The 17399-nt window shown below is 37.4% G+C and overlaps 3 protein-coding genes across 4 annotated transcripts; 1 reads left to right on the top strand and 2 right to left on the bottom strand.

The window, feature by feature from the left end:
- Positions 1-245: 245 nt before the first annotated feature.
- LOC109169570 lies at positions 246-6486 on the top strand. Its single transcript, XM_019318442.1, has 11 exons — positions 246-352; positions 632-732; positions 1406-1516; positions 1999-2097; positions 2274-2360; positions 2918-3026; positions 3192-3997; positions 4384-4548; positions 4651-4890; positions 5321-5536; positions 5956-6486. Exons 2-11 carry the CDS (start codon positions 643-645, stop codon positions 6187-6189), a joined length of 2157 nt encoding a protein of 718 aa, XP_019173987.1. The 5' UTR covers positions 246-352; positions 632-642; the 3' UTR covers positions 6190-6486.
- An 808-nt stretch (positions 6487-7294) lies between these two features.
- On the bottom strand, positions 7295-8295 carry LOC109169594 (ATP synthase subunit b', chloroplastic). Its single transcript, XM_019318476.1, has one exon. It carries the CDS (start codon positions 8111-8113, stop codon positions 7463-7465), a length of 651 nt encoding a protein of 216 aa, XP_019174021.1. The 5' UTR covers positions 8114-8295; the 3' UTR covers positions 7295-7462.
- A 2713-nt stretch (positions 8296-11008) lies between these two features.
- LOC109169356 lies at positions 11009-13550 on the bottom strand. 2 transcript variants are annotated; one of them, XM_019318238.1, is made up of 6 exons: positions 13540-13550; positions 12692-13097; positions 12495-12582; positions 11855-11954; positions 11641-11732; positions 11009-11543 (listed from the first exon to the last, which is right to left on the bottom strand). In XM_019318238.1, the coding sequence occupies exons 2-6, from the start codon at positions 12882-12884 to the stop codon at positions 11180-11182; spliced, it is 837 nt and encodes a 278-aa protein (XP_019173783.1). In that variant the 5' UTR covers positions 12885-13097; positions 13540-13550; the 3' UTR covers positions 11009-11179. The 2 variants fall into 2 exon arrangements, with proteins under 2 accessions (XP_019173783.1, XP_019173784.1); XM_019318239.1 differs by lacking the exon at positions 13540-13550 and having other exon boundaries at positions 12495-12580; positions 12692-12878.
- Positions 13551-17399: the final 3849 nt, after the last annotated feature.

Here is a 17399-nt window from a genome sequence, read left to right on the forward strand (position 1 = left end):
GCACGGTGAAAATACTAGTTCCATGAAAATGAGAAAATTACAAATCTATAAAATTACAATTCTTTCTAACAAAACTAAAAAAATTAATAACATTTGAAATTAGATAGAAATTAAATGGGAATAGAATTTAAATTCCCTCCACCTTACTCCATGTAAAAATTTATAAAAGTTGTGAATACACTCCTTTAGAATGAAGACGAAGAAAAGCATTTTGTTTTATTTTTCTCGTGCGGCATTAGCCTCCGACGCGCGTCATTTCGCAACTGACACGCACTCTCTTTCTTTCTCTCTCTCTCCCTGATGGACAGGAAGAGGAAGGAGATGTACTACGCAGAGGGCGCTTTTTAGCCAGGTCTCACTCTCTATCGTTATAATACGCCATTTCCTCTCTGCTCATATTTTTCCCACAATTCTCTAAATCTCACTCGTCTTCTCCTTCCATGATCAGATCACCAAAACCCTAGTTCCTTTTCTCCATCGTTAATCCCTTCAGTTTCATAGGATTCCGTTGATTATACTGCCTGCACTTTCATAAATAATTGGATTTGATTTAGATTATATTAGATATTTCAATCTGTATATGTGCACGCATACAGGAGGAGAGGTGAACTGATTCATAGTACTGTTGTAGTCGGAATAGGGATGCAGAGGCAAAGTCCGCCGAAGCATAGGCACGATGGGACTTCGCCTTTGCCATTGGGAATGGATTGGAGTCCGCCCCCCAAAAAATGGGTAAGTTTTTTTATTTTTTAATTTCCGATTTTTAGTTTATTGTTGAATTACCCGAATTCTGGATTATTTTCTTTGTCACACTTGAATGAGGCTAATTTCAATGTCAATTGATTGAATATAGGATCAATTGGTTTTGAATTTTATTTCTATTCCTGATACTTTGATTTCATTGAACTTGATGCTAACATAAGCTTAGTTTTGAACTAAGAGAAGAACATTTATGTTAATTTAGCTTAAGATCAGCTTTTGGGGGGAGAACTGGAAATATGGTAATGTTAATCAGTTCTTGTTGCTTACAATGATATCAGTTTATAAGTAATATTATGATGAGGGAAGTGTAGATTCCAAGTAGCAGCAGTTTGATGGCAAAACAAACTTGATTTTGAAGCAAACATGGAAAATTTTGTATATTGAGCTTCCGCACAACTCTTTGGTGTATGAAGTTATTTACCCATTGACAGAAACCTGAAAAACTTTGGTAATAGCTGTTTTGCTTATAGTGCTATGGATGTTCATCTAACAACATTAAAACAACTACTTTCTTATTATTGATTTACAAGCATTGGTGATGAATATGTTTTGTTTATGAGTTAAATAGTAGTGGGACGTATTGATCTCATTCAGATCAGTATTGTGATCTATGCAACTTAATTTTCTTTGTTTCACTTTCCAGGCAGGACAGGAAACTATATGGCCTCATGATCCTCACACAGGGTGGAGTTATTGTGTCACAATTCCTTCCTGGGTTGTCCTTGCAAAATCAAGAGATTCAGATCCTGTAGTGGTATTCAAATTGTTTGTTCAATGCAAGAACTTGATGTTTGTTATGTCATCCCTTAAAAATTGCTTTTCTATAACATATTTGGAGAATTTGCCACATTTAGAAAGGAAACACATGTGGTAATGTACAGAAGAATTCAATGAATCTTAGATTTATTCTGGAAGTTCGAATAGTGAACCTAGCTACCCATAGGGAGGGTTCTGAGGGGGAGGGGGTGTTAATATTAAAAATATCTTGTATGTGTTTATCTCTGAAATGACCACTTCACCAACTAAAAAAACTCCTGTGTCATATTGTTTAGAATATGGGCTGTAATTGGTCTTAATTCCATCGTCTTCCGTCTTTTTGAGAAAATTCAGATCTGGTCACAAGAAAAAGATTTACTAAATTACACATGATGGCAAATTGGCAATTATCTTATTCAAGTTTTGTTTGCATCTAAAGACTGCTAGTTGTAGAGCAATATTAACACTCTTGAAGGGCAGTTCTACAGGGTTGTGGTTGGCATACAGTCGCCAGATGGGATCACAAGTACACGAATTGTACTTAGAAGATTTAATGATTTCTTGAAATTTCATGCTGCGGTAAGTCTATACATTCTTTTGAGTTATTGTGTAGATCTTCAATATGTCATAAGGGAATATTAAGTTAATTCTTGCTCAGATTTCAGTTGATAGACTGGTGGATCTTTGTCAACATTTGTTTGTAATTTTGTATCATATCTTGCAGCACATTATTTGACAATAATTTCATTTAACAGCTAAAAAAAATATTCCCCAAGAAAAATCTCCCACCAGCCCCACCAAAGGGATTCTCACGGTTGAAAACCAAGGTCTTACTGGAAGAGGTAACCAAACTAATTCTATGACTTTGACCACCACTGTGGCTTTTTCTTCTAATGAATATTAACGCATGCGGAATCATTTATCACGATTTACTTTTAGCGATTCCTCAATTTCTCATGATTTATAATTTCCCTTTTGTTTTTGGGACATTCCAAAAGATAACCTTCCTTGAGTGCAGTCTTTTTCAGTATCTGCGAATTTTGATTAACTTAAAACAATATTACCTTTATATAATGCTTATCCGTTTCTCATCTATTGTTCCTTTTCAACTACTTCAGTATGCATACTATTTCTATAACAAATCATTCAACTTTGTGTACATCCTATGATCCTATCTTTTTCTTAGCTGAATAGGTCAATTCAGGTCACTAAATAGAGTTATAAGGGAATTTTAGTATTTCCATGTGCTTCAATATTATATTGACATCTTTTTAGTGTCCATCTTTATTCTTATTAATTAAATAACTGCTATTATCTGTTCAATTCTATCATATTGCTGGAATTACTCTGACAATAATTCCTAAAAGTGGATTTCACTTTCAATGGCTTCATTGTGCAGAGACGTTCTTCTTTGGAGGAATGGATGGCAAAATTACTATCTGATATTGATTTATCAAGGAGTGTTGCAACAGCATCCTTTCTTGAACTCGAAGCAGCTGCTAGATCTTGTATGTCTTACATTGCCTATCACATTTTGGAAACTAGTGATATATACAATGTAACTTATCACACAAGTGTGGGAATTTATTTTTAACTCTGTTTAATGTTGGTATGCCTTCTTTCTTTTTAGTTTTTGCTTCTCTAATGAAAGTTATTGCTATAAACTGTTTCAGCGTTTCAAGATGAACAGCAGCTCACTTCAGAACCAAGATCACCTGTAAATAACGCTGCTTCCTCTCTTGAAGTTCATCCTAGTGCAGGCTTGTCTGTAGTAGCTGGCAGTTCATCACTTGCATCTGATTATGGTAGTGACACTGCTTATGAGGCATCTGATGTTGACTCAACCAGCTATGGGAGGGGCAATCCTTCTGAACTGGGGACTGAAGATCTCTCACTGGATGAGGATTTATCGAGTCCAATAGATAAGTTTATGAAGTATGGTATGTCCAATATAGATGAGGGCTTGTTCATGGGACAGGCTATTTTAGAGCAACTTGGAAGTTTCCCTAGGCATAAGACCCATGCAAAAGAGATCAGTAATGTTATGGAGGAGAGTATGAGCAATGGAAGTGCAATGAAATCTTCATATATTTCAGGTGATACGACTGCACATTTTTCAGAGCAAGATCATAGTCACATAATTCATCATGCTAGAAAGTTATCAGCTGAGAGTGTTGGAAGTGATATCGCTTCTCAAAGAGGCAGTGAATTGGCTAATTCCTCATTTCCCAATTCATTTGGAGATGGGTGTGCTGAGATACCTAAAGCTTCCAAAGCATCTGGAAACACAGAAATTCTTGGAAAAGACTTGGCTCTTCCTGATCATATACAGTTGGTCCTTCCATCAGATCAGCGTCATAAAATGCATAGGGTTCTTACCACTATGCAGCGGAGATTGGTTACAGCAAAAACTGACATGGAGGATCTTATTTCAAGATTAAACCAGGAAATTGCTGTGAAAGATTACCTCTCAACCAAGGTAAGGTGGGAATTATAATAGTTTTTCTTAAGCTATTTATTTGTAGAAATAATTTAAGGCATTTAAAAAGTTGAATGCTTGTTACTCCTACTCTGTTTTTCTTATGCTAATGTGGGAAAAAAAAAATTTAAAATGCCCAATGTAGTTTGGGGGGGGGGGGGGGGGGTGGTGGTGGTGGTGTTCTTGATGGATAACGGACTCTAGAAGGAATTCTACTCTTTATTGTAAGGATAATTTACCTTCCTTTACTGCTTCTGGAATTTCTTTATACCACGAATGAGAGTTTAAAATCTATTGATTTGATTATGTCCACTGGAAGACTTTCATGAATTGCAGTGGTATTACTGTATTCGATTTATCTGAGGTTTTAGGTATTCTATGTATAGGTCAAAGATTTGGAAGTGGAGCTTGAAGCAACTAAAGAAAAAAGCAAAGAGAACCTTGAACAGGCAATTTTGGTTGAGAGGGAAAGAGTTACTCAGATGCAGTGGGACATGGAAGATCTTCGGCGGAAGTCAATGGAGATGGAATATAAACTAAATTCACAACAGGTTGTGCTTGCTTAACCATATACCTTTTCCTTTAGCTATCGTGTTTTTTTTTTTATTTTGTATAGTAATCATTCCAGATTATAATTAGTGAAACTTCATCAGGGTGAAATAAATAAAGATTCCTCAATAACCAATCTCAACCAGGAGAAAGATGCACTCCAACAGGAATTAACAGCCACAAAACTACAGTTTGAGGAGCTATTGAAACGACATCAAGAGCTGGAAGTAAAATCAAAAGCGGACATTAAAGTTCTCATTAAAGAAGTTAAAACTCTTCGAAGCTCTCAATCAGAATTGAAGCATCAACTTAACGAATCATTCAAGGAGAAAGCTGAAACTGAGGTATATCTTGGTATTCCATTTCATGCAGTGTACATGTCCTTTCCTTGAAACAATTAGTTAACCTTTTTCTCTAGAATCAGTAGTACATGTTCTTTCCTTGAAGCATCTAGTTAGCCTTTTCTTTGGATATATCTTATGGTCTTTAGACCTTGTTGAGGCTGCAAGTAGTTATCTCCCTTCTTGACAATTACCATATCAAAGCCAATTTTCACAATTCATATAGTCTTGAGCTCTATTTACTTCACTACGTTGGAAAAAGCAAAAGGGCATGGGTGAATATGAAAGCTAGTTGATCACCAAAATATTTGTTCAATGAAAATCATAACTTTCTATATTGAGGATAAATTGGCTTCATGTGTTAACAGCTATCTGGATTGTTAAATGTTATTTAATATATTTTACATTCTTGAAACTTTACATGGATTTTCAGAGGCGGCATGCACAGGAAAGACAAATCAGTGAGCAATCAAGAACTGCTTGGATGAAGCTGCTGCATGATTGTGAAATTCTTCAACAGAGGGTTGAAGAGTGCAACATCAACTTAGCTGATGAAGAGGGAAACCTTATTAAAAAATTTCAATCACTACCAGATGCCATGCAGCTGCTCACAACTTCTGACAATCAAATCAATCTTCTGCTCACAGAGGTACTTCCAGGGTTTCTTTTTCAGATTTATTCTTTTTGGAATTTTCCCACATTGAATTTCATGATTTCAGACATGATGAGGCTATGGACACATGCTGCATAGTGCCTACTAAGGGCATGTTTAAATCCTATTTCACCGAAACTTGAACAGTATTTTCGAGAAACATCTCCAAACTGTGGGGCATCATGCTCTTAAAGTGATGCAGTTGCACTTGTATGCTGCAGTTTCATGTTTCTCAAATGTGTTTCTTCTTACTATGTCTGTTCACTGTTACATTCTTGATGAATGATGATATGATCCCAAGCATATGTTTTCATTACTAAATTGTTGATAATATTTTCCTCTCATATTTCCCCATCCTCCCCATTTCCAGAAAACGCTGTATTTTAACTGCGATCCAATTTTTATTTTATTTTTAGGTGCAACAACTAAGCCGAGGAGCCAACTCAGTTTCTGTTGATGATACAACAGATAATGTGGATACTGATACGATGGAGATAATTGAGAAGATGAGAAAGATGCTAACAAATGTTTTCATTAATAATGGTAAATTGAGAAAGCAGGTAAACTCAGTCCTGAGGTGTGCTCTTGAAACGAAAATGTGTTTTCAGCCCCAAGGTGAAAATATACAACACGATGAATTAGATGAATAAGAAACCGCAAATGTTGTATAATTTTCTCGTATCATAGAGTAATGTTGCAGCTTCCATTTACCAAATTACTATGTGGTTTACCTGGGCTGGGGAGGATGGATCTTGATGGTTTTGATGTGAGTGAGCATCATTTAGGTATACAGGTCAGACAGACAGAGAAGTCTCTCAAACCTTAATCTTTGAAGAGAGTTGAGAAATATACTGATATGTCCATATTACAGACAGCAGTTTTAACACTTGAGATTCTAACATTGTAATTTTCATTTTTGTCTTTGTGATTGGTTCCTATTTAGTATTTACTGTTTAGATCTAAGTGAGAGGAGAGTAGGTTTTTTTTTTTTTTTTTTACAACAAATAATCACGTAAAAAGTGATGAGAAGTAATTGTATACAAATAATTTAAAACGACTCTTTACTCTTGCAAAGAATTGTTTTCTTTCAATTGGAGATTGAACTTTTAGGCAGAAAGTTGAAAGGAGTTTTGAAGTTAACAGAAATTTAAATGACAGCAAATTTGATTAATATTACAATGGCATGATTTGTTACGGAGTATTATTTATTACTGGTTATAAACATGCATAATGCATGAAAAGTACCCAATAAAGAAAAATAATGATCAAATTATATAATCAAAATAAATATAAAATTACATGATTTTATAATTATTATAAGAAAAATATTATAAAAATATATAAAATTAAAATTAATTTATAAGTGTACAATAAAATAAAATAAGTACAATAGCACAATGTAAGTTATTAAGTTAATAAAATTTATTTATTTATTTATTTTTTGCACTCATTTAGATTCTTATCATCATGAAATTTTTATTACAGAGTATATTTTATATTCTCCATATAAGATAAGATAAAGTGTTTTTTTTTTTTTTTTTTTTTTTTTTTTGGGTTCTCTTTCTATACACACAATATAGAATGCATCATTACAATTTCAATTAATCAACAAATATATCCATATTTTATTGTAACCGTTAATAACTAATAAATACAGAATACAATTCCATTGTAACAAAATTAACAAACAAAAACTAATTAATTTAATTTAATTTAACTTTTTAACCAATTGGGGCATGATTTCTGCATCAAATATCAACTAAATTTGAAGGCCTTTGATAATTTAGAAATTTACGTAAAACTGAAAATCTCTAAATAGAATTTATACAAATTAGATTTAAAGAGTGGGATTTAGATGCAGCAGCATATTTGTAATATATAATTTTTTTTCTTCTTTTTTCATAGATTGATAGAAAAAAATTCCTAATTAACAGGGAGGACCTTCTTGACAATGTCATCACTGAGAGCTGAAATCTGGGAATCGAGAGCCTTTATGGTCTCCACCTTCTGGGTCTCCAGCTTGGCCAGCGCCTCCGTGAGCTCCGCCTCCACCTTCTTACGCCCCTCCGCCAGCTTCTGCTCCACCTCCTCCTGCGTCTCCTTCTTCATCTTGTTGAGCGCGGCGGATATCTCCGCACGCGCCGCCTTCATCACCGCCGCGCCCTGCTCCTCCAGCTGCTTCACCTCCGCCGACGTGTCCTTCACGCTGCTCAGCTTCTCCCTGATGGCCGCGTCCCTCTCGTCCATGAACTTCCCCAGCGGGCTGAAGTAGATCTTGTCCAGCGCGAACATCAGGAATAGGATCTCCGCCATGATTATCGGCAGCGTCAGGTTGAAGTCGAACAGCGACGCCTTCTCGATCTCCTCCGCCATGGACGGCGGCGCCGCCGCGAGGGCGGTGCCCAGAATCACCGATAGGGATTTCAAACTGGAGGAGGAGAGGGAGTGGAATTGGTTGCGTTTTGGGAGTTCGGGTAGGGTTAATTTCGGAAGGGAAGCCGAAATTTTGAGCCTTGGGGCAGGGAGAGCGGTGGGCATTAGGGCTTTGGAGGAAGCCATGATCATGTTAGCCATTGCTGCTCTTCTTCTTCTTCTTCTTCCTCTACTTTGCTGCTTGCAGAAGTGGAAATGAGTGAATAATTCTTTTTTTCTTTTTCTTTGTTTTTATTTTTTTTTGTGTTTTATATTTTGTGAGAATTTTGATTGGTGAGGAGAGGAGCCTAAAGATGAAAATCTAACAAAGTCTTATCTCTTTCTATTCCACACAAATTGATGAGGCCGATATCATATGGAGTTTAGAATTCCTTTCAGGTCACGTGTTACTGCACGTGACCACCCTTTTTTCTTTAATGAAAAAAATTGTATTTCTAGTCCTTTAGTTATACCTATTGTACAAATTTAGTCTCTGAATTATATATGAGTAAATATTTGATGCACCGCCATTGTATAGATGCTATACAACGGTGGTGAACAAGAAGATGCCACCTCATTAAAAAAAATATCAATAGTAAGTAGACCCTTTTTTGCAAAATATAATACTTCCTATATTAAACATTACTTAATTTAATGACGTACAATTAATTAATGTAATTATAACTCAATATATCAAAACTGCTAAACAATTTCACCCCTCTCTTGCCGCCCCTGTGAACATGATCTCCATTCTCCTATTCTCCCAACTTTCTTCATATCATAAGGTAAAAACAATGTACACACATGAGGAAAAAAAAATGGAATACAGAATGTTAAAAACAAACAAAAAGGAGAATCCAATTCACATTCCCTCCCAGGCCCCAGCCGAACCACACTCCTTCCTCTTCTTCATCACACTCCTCATGTTGCGACTTGCGAGGTTGGCAGTGGCAAATCCTTCCGCGGACAAGGAACTTGAATTTGGAATTTGCGTAGCCCACTGTTATTGGCATAGGATCAGAAACCAATTCGATCACTAATCATGTTCATTTGGCTTATTGTCACTAAGGTGGTTATTGCTTAAATATATCCAATATAGTGATCTGATCTGATCTGCAACAGCTTCAATTCATGAATGATTCTAGTATGAAACTGGATAAATGATTCTAGGCTCTCCATGCACTCAAGATTCACAAAACTTGAGTGTATTTCTCTTGACAAGTGTTGTGAGTTCAACATTTTCATAGCTTTGAGTTTGCCTAAAAAAGTTGGAATAATTTCTACCCGAGTTGATTGTCAAAACAAGTCCAAGAATGAATAGAAGTTGATGCTCCTTGGCAAGAGGGCTTGCTTTGATCTCTTCCAGTTCACCATCCACTCCAAGTAGCATATGGCAGAACTAAACCTGTAGTTGGGCATGTAATAATAAATTTGAAATTGATGGTGAAAAATGAAAATCTTTCTCTCACGGCCCGCCGGTTTTACTAATACCTGCAAGTTGTTGCCTGACAGGTCAAGGATTTGGAGACGTATGACTGATGTTACATTCGAAATCTTGTGGGGACGGTGATGATTATTTTTTAAACGTCTCAAAAGCTAGAGGGTAAAATTTTGAGTGATGAAATCTGGGAATTCTCCCGTTATCATGTTGTTATGAAAATCAAGTTGTTCAAGATGGGAGATCGATGTTAATTAGATTGCGAGGTTCGGAGAAAAGTTATTTTTCCCCAGGAAAGTAGGTATTCTGGTTTGAGTAGGCAAAGATACCGGTGGGACTTCACTAGATAATTCATTTTCAAACAAGTCCAGCTACACTACTAGTGTAGAAATGGGTTTTGTCTACGATCTAGAAATATTATACCAAAGAATATGCTATACGAGTTCTTGCAGAAAAGTAGGCTGGCAATGGAGGTTTTGATAAATTTTACTCTGTAGTAGTTAACGAAAAAGAGTTATAAATACATTAAATAATTAGTTGTAATTAAATTAAGTAATGTTTAATATAATAATTTAGGAAGTATTATATTTTGCAAAAAAGGATTTACTTAATATTAAATTTATTTTTAATGAGGTGGTATCTTCTTGTTCACCGCCGTTGTATAGTATCTATACAACGGGGGTGCATCAAATATTTTTCCATTATATATATGATAATTTTTAATCTCAAAGTTATATGTAAAGTAGTAATTTTAGTCCTTTGGGGACTATGTTTGTCACTAATATATCAGTAATAAAGTGATTTATTTGATTTTTCATGGTTCAAAATTACAACTTTACACCTAACTTAGAGATTAAAAATGGTCAAATATATATAACTCAGGAATTAAGTGTGTACTATGAGTATAACTAAAAGACCAAAAATACATTTTTCAATAACAAGCTAAGTTTCATATTATTGGAGGAGAAGTTGGCAATAATGGAGATTTACGATTAAAGAGGTTTCTTTTCACAACAAACACTGCATCCCAGGTAAAAGGTTGGTGAACTTGATACACATTAAAAAACAAAAGGAGGGATAACGCCGACCGAGTTTATCAAATTATTGATTTAATAACTATATTATACAAGAACACTAACCTATTTGAGTAGGTGTAATCAATATACTTTTTGTGTAAGAATTTAATTTTGTATAGGCCAATTCTTTAAATTAGTAATCAAATTTTATATTAGAGTTAATATTTTAAACAATACGAGAATCAAATTGATTGAAATTGAAAATTATAAATTACATTGACAGTTAGAAAACAATTGAGGGATCAAAATGTCGATTTTTATTCTGTATTTTGACTACCAAAATGTAAAGTTCAGGTAGTATTTAGAATGAAAGATAAATAAGAGGTAAAATTTTACAAGTAACTTGATCAATTAAAATTTTTAAAGAATAATAGAATGTACAAAAGGTTCAAAAGCACCACTTTACTAATAATTTGAAAACTAAAAGTGGTAACATTCCACTTTGCTAACAACTCTTGAGTAAAAATAGTGAATCAGTGAGTGATTGAATCTATTATTACCAACTAAAACCATGTGGTTGCTATCAAAATGTGGTGAAGAATATACATACTAAGAAGAAAATGCCCATACATCAACTCTATATTGCTACTATACAATCAGCTCTATCATGCTACAATCAACATAAATGCAGCGATAAATCCATCCATTTTTGGACAAAATCCATTGTTGTTTGCTTCTGATATCGAACCAGAAAACAAACCCAGATTTGCTGGTTCATATGATTGAGACGTTACAACTTCGAGTATCAAAATTATATTCAACTATCTTCCGAGAGCCATTTCTATATTGGCTAAGCAGCCGGATATTATTTCTACAATTGTCTACGAAGATTCTCGACATACTACCTTTCCGTTGCAACCTCTTCTCAGAGCTCAGCAATTTGCGGTGGTGCGTGAACCACTTCCTGAGAACGTGGAGCAACTTTTGCTTACGATTACTCCGAGGACTACCATTTACAGAATCCTTTTCTTCATCCTCAACATCATCATAAATATCGACTCTATGGTACTCTAGTTTCCCCAGGAAATGCTTGTCATGTTCTAACCATTTTGGGTGCTTATCTTGAAAGCCACTAGAACTGCATAACATACATAAAAATATGCTTCCCTTCAGTCCATCATGTATAAATTGGAGGAGATTTATGCTATAAAATGCAAGGAAAATGAAGAACTTACAGACAGGGTTCATAGAGATCGGGATCAGGGTCCTCCTCTCTTTCTGTTCGCTTTCCCAAGTAAGAAATTGAGACATGTCGCACAAATTCAAGCTGAAAAGAGTAAGGGACATATGATTCTCAGAAATTTCACTAACACAGCGGTAAAGAAAAGAATGGGAGATAACCATTCATTCATCTAAATAAAAGCTCAAAAATGTGGATTGACAAAGCACCTGATCACCATCCCTGATCCCGTAAAGTCCAATAGGATCAGACTCAGAGAGTAGCTTCTCATAATCGTGGCTCAAGCAAAAATGTCCCCACACGTGTGGCCTGCAAGATCAAAACTTTAGTCATAACAGGAGTTGGAATTTAGAAAGATACTGAGACATAGATGCAGAGCTTTTTAAAAGTTTTCAACCAGCAATAGACACACCTCGATTAGACAATGAGGTATCCTAAATAGGCCTAACTATAGGAGACCCCTTTAAGCCCATACCATATCTAGACTAATCCCCGTTCGCACCAGGCTGGCTTAATTAAGGGGCAAAGTGTTGGCCATACAAGATGGGACCGCATTGGGCTCCAACTAATTTCAAAGTCGAGTTATTATTGTACCCTATTTGGAAGAACAACGCGTGTTTCTATTCACAAGAAGAGAATCAAGAATCAATCACCTCATCTAAGTTGAAATTAAACAATGCCCACTAATTGAGAATTTAGTAATACTCACTACTCAGCCAACACCAAATCAAATTCATAAAATTTCACCAAAAGGGGAATGATCTTGAGCCAATAATCCAAAAATCTTGCATTCATCATTCATGTAATAGCAGCAATAATACATACATACATACATACATACATACATACCATGAGACCTTGCAGGGTAAATGACTAAACGCCGCCTCCACCGCCTTCTTCAGCTCCGCCAGATTCCCATTCCTGGGCACTTCAATCTCTATCATCAAAATTAACAAAAACAAAAAGAACCCACATCAAGAAACAAAATTAATCTCCACAAACACAACGAACCCACAAATCAAAACATTGTAGAAAGCTCAAATTACCGAAAGAAGATCCATCCAATTTGAGAACGCTGAGCTTGAGTGGCCTCTGGGGTATCTTGCTGTATGAAAAACTCCTCCTCGGAAGGCCGTCATGGCGCAAGAATTCGACCGGACAGGACAATGACCCGTTCCGCTGGAATCTGATCATGGGTGTGCTATTACAGCTTTCATCGTATGCCTGCATGTTCACCATTTCACAAGAAATACAATAATGGCGTTTGTATTTGAAAAAGGAAAAGATCTTTTGTGTTTTTTTTTTCTTTAATTAATGAGTGCAAGGATTAGGGTTAGGGTTAGAATTGGTTTATGTCTGTGGGAGAGAGTTTAGAGAGAGAAATGAAGAGGAAGATGTGGGTGGGGAGAGAGAGAGAGAATGGAACGACTTCCTTCTTCTCCGCTTCTCTTTCTCGACATGACAGTTATTTCAGTTCGAACACTGTTATTTCACGCGCCAAACATTATAATATGTTTGATTATGACCACAATTTGGTCAAGTTTCCAAAATGGTTTTTTATTTTTATTTTTTATTAGTATAGTTTAACCTATTTATAGCATGAGACATTCTTGTAGTGTGGAGATTATGTTTAAAGTGTGAGCAGATTCTTTGTACGCATCGGTATTTGATCATGTATGCTGAACAATTGAATCACTGTGGTTTACATCCTTCTAAATGTTCTATCGTGTCAGGGTGCATGTGGAGACTTTTGAGATTGAAAATTCAACCTTTTGAGAAAAGTATGAGACCTTCCTTATGAAAAGTAACACTAATATCATTAAATCATAAAATATTTGACCAAAATGGATTATTAAAACCTTTGGTAGCGTCAAAATCTCTGCTTATATTCAACCTTCCCAATTTAATTTCATTGTTGTTATTCTTTTATGAATATGTTTAATGAATTTTCGTCACATTTTATTAAAGATAAAGTAGGGGATAAGTGAGCCAGACGTTATGCCATGGAACCGTGTTCACCATTCATGGTGAACACGGTTCCAACGGTGTTAGTGCACCGTTATCTTCTTCTTCTTCTTTTTTTTTTTTTTTTTTTTTTTTTTTTTTTTTTTTTTTAATTAATTACGTAACTGCCTACACATTCACTTTGGAACCATGCCTACACATTCACTTTGGAACCATGAGATTATGAATTTTCTGTTATGAGATTATGAATTTTCTGTTATGCGATTATGAATTTTCTGTTATGAGATTATGAATTTTCATTACATTCATAATTTCGGAGTTTCGGACATTCATAAATTATGAATTCATGCATGCACATTCACTTTGGAACCATGCCTACATATTCCCGTCCGAAATCACGGACATTCATAAATTATGAATCCATGCCTGCACATTCACTTTGGAACCATGCCTACACATTCACTTTGGAACCATGAGATTATGAATTTTCTGTTATAAGATTATGAATTTTCTGTTATGAGATTATGAATTTTCAGTTGTGAGATTATGAATTTTCTGTTATGCGATTATGAATTTTTTGTTATGAGATTATGAATTTTCATAAAATTCATAATCTTATAACAGAAAATTCATAATTTGATCAGTAACGCGCCGTTAACTCCACATCCGCGATTTCTTTTTTTTTTTTTGCCTAAAAACGACGTCGTTTTGACTTGTGTTCACCATTCTCGGTGAACACGATTCCACGGCATAATTTGCGTAAGTGAGCACTAACGATAATGTTTTTCGTTTCAAATTATGTAGTTTAGTAGAGATGTTACAACTTTTCATATCCGTTTGTCTTTATGTGTTAATCAGTCCATTCACGAGCTAATAAGATATATTAAGGGGCGGAGCCATGATTTGTTAGTATGGAGTCAATCATAATTTGATGAAGGCCTTTGACAGAGTTTCATTGCATTTTTTAAGAGCGGTTTTGGAACGACTTGGCTTCCCGGCTATATTCACAAACATTGTCATGAACAATTTGGAAGCAACAAGACTGTCAGTGCTGGTTAATGGTGTCAGTTGTGGATTTTTTCAGCCAACTAGAGGAGTCAAACAAGGGGACCCGCTTTTGCCGCTCCTCTTCATTTTGGCCTCAGAAGCCTTGTCGCGACCCTTAATCTTGAAAGTTGGGGTGGGTTTGTTGTCTCCATATTCCACTGCACCAAACTGCCCTCCGGTCACCCACTTGGCCTTCGCGGATGACATTGTGATTTTTGTAAATGGATCCTCGGCCTCGTTAACCGCCCTTGCCGATGTATTAAATCAATACCAAGACGGGTCGGGACAAAAAATTAACTACAACAAGAGTTTTTTCATTACCTCCAGTAAATGCACGCACAGTAGGGCTAATGCCATGTCGAGGGTTTTGGGAATGCAGAGGTCAGCTTTGCCTTTTCGTTACCTTGGGGTTAACCTCTTCAAGGGCAGAAACCGACCGATTTATATATTATCACCATTTGCTAGAGAAGATTGATGGTACTTTACACAACTGGCAACGAAAAATGCTTTCTCGGGGTGGGGGTGGGGGTGGGGGGTGGGGGGTGGGGCGTTTGACACTAATCCACCACGTACTCTCCATGGTGCCGCTATACACTACCTCTTCACTCCTCCTGCCGAAGCAGATTGAAAAAGCTCTTGAATCCAGGTTTGCCAACTTCTTATGGGGTATGGACGACGGCAAGCTGAAAAGACATTGGGCCTCGTGGAGAAAAGTGTGTTTTCCTGTAGAAGAAGGAGGACTCGGGCTTCGGTCTCTTGATTGCATTCAGCAGACTTTTTCTGCCAAACTCTACTTCAACTGGCTCCAAGGAGATTCGTTGTGGAGTGATTACATGCGAGCCAAATACCTAGGCTCCCCCCCGTGCAGCTGGAGTAGCTCAAAGACTCTGTGGATGAGAATACAGTGGTTAAATCCGAGGGGGCGCTGTATTGGTCACCTTCTTCTTTTGGCGATTTTACTTTCTCGTCAGCGTATGAGTCCCTACGACCATGGTTGCAAAACTCGGCCGCCTAGGCGCTAGGCGGCACTGAGCCTTAGAGTTTTGGCCTAAAGGCGGCCAAAACTCTGTAGGCCAAACTCGGCCGAGTCGGTCAACTCGTCCTACTCGGCAGAGTCGGTCAACTCGTCCTACTCGGCAGAGTCGGTCAACTCGTCCTACTCGGTCGAGTCGACCGATTTGGTTCGATTTTAACCCTTTTTAACCGATTTTGTCTAATTTTGACCGATGTCGTCTTTCATTAATTATTGATTTTAATATTATTATGACATCATGACTTATAAATTATCATTATTTCATTTATTTAGATGTTTTATTTGAGTGAACGTTGAAAACAACCTCATTAAAATTGTCGAACTACAAGTCTTTCACTATTTTTTAAAAATTTTTTTGGTGCCCGCCTAGCGCCGCCTAGAATCCGCCTAGACCGCCTAGGCGCTGTCCGGCCGCCCGACTAGCGCCTAGCGCTTACTGCAACCATGCCTATAACTGATAGCAGGTCAGAGTTTGTCCTCCCTTTGCATTTGGGGTGGTGGGATTCCTTCGTGAGTTTCGTTGTTCATGTGGAGGCTGCTTCGCCGGATTTTACCTTTTCCAGACATTGTTAAGAACCTTGGGGTGGTGTGTTTTCCCTCTGTTTGTCCTCTGTGTCGCCGTGATTCAGCTGAACTGGAGCACTGCTTGTATCAGGCTGTTATGGCTCGCCAAGTTTGGGGCCTTTTTGCTGGGGTTTTTGGGCTGCCTCGGACTGCTGCAAGCTCAATCAAAGCAGCATGCCATGCATGGTGGCTTCTAGCAAAACCAGGTTCGGCAACAGGCTAGTGTGCGAGACTGGTTCCTTCGCTAACTCTTTGGGTCCTGTGGTGCTCGTACAACTAGGGTCTTTATGATGACGGGCCTCTATCGACGTTTGAGGCTATTAGCAGGGTAAGAAATGAACTGTTCTTGATCTCTCTGACGGAATTGTCGCCGCCGAGGCCCAGGAGATGACTTTCTCCTTGCGGCTGGACTCGTGGCACGCTTTGGCACTCCTTCGCGAAGGACAACCGTGTAGATCAGGTGGCTTACACCGCCGGCGGGGAGACTAAAGCTTAACACGGACACGCCTTACTTGGCTGATGGGGCGGCGGGTGGAGCTTGCCTGCGGGATTCATGTGGTCGCCTTGCGGTGGGGCTATGCTTTCGCCTCGAAGCCTCCTCAACTCTCGAGACCGAGGCTCTTTTTCTCCAACTTGCTGTCCAATGGTGCGTTGCTTTTGCCAAACGACCTACTGAGGTTGAAGTCGACTCTCGAGTGCTAGCCGACTTGACGGCGTCGAGAACGGATAGGATACCGTGGCGGATAAGAGACGCGGTGCTTTTTATTCGATCATGCCTGACCTTGTGAAATGCCCAGATTAGACATATTTAACAACTACTCACGTTAAGCACAACCCCACGCAAATTAAGCACAAAACTCACGCACATTAATCACAAACTCCACTCACATGCGTGAGTTTTGTATATAAGATGCGTGAGTTTTGTGCGTAAGGTGCGTGAGTTTTGTGCTTAATGTGCATGGGGTTGTGCTTAACGTGAGTAGTTGTTAAAACTTAAAGTGTGGACTTTTGTGCTTAAGGTGCGTGCGATTTGTTCTTAATGTGAGTGGAGTTTTGCTTAATGTGCGTAGGGTTTGTGCTTAATGTGTGTGAGGTTAGTGATTAATGTCAGTAGTTGTTGAAACTTAAGGTCTGTGACTTAATAC

This window comes from Ipomoea nil, unplaced genomic scaffold (assembly GCF_001879475.1).
Source record: "Ipomoea nil cultivar Tokyo-kokei standard unplaced genomic scaffold, Asagao_1.1 scaffold3314, whole genome shotgun sequence".
Lineage (NCBI taxonomy): Eukaryota > Viridiplantae > Streptophyta > Magnoliopsida > Solanales > Convolvulaceae > Ipomoea > Ipomoea nil.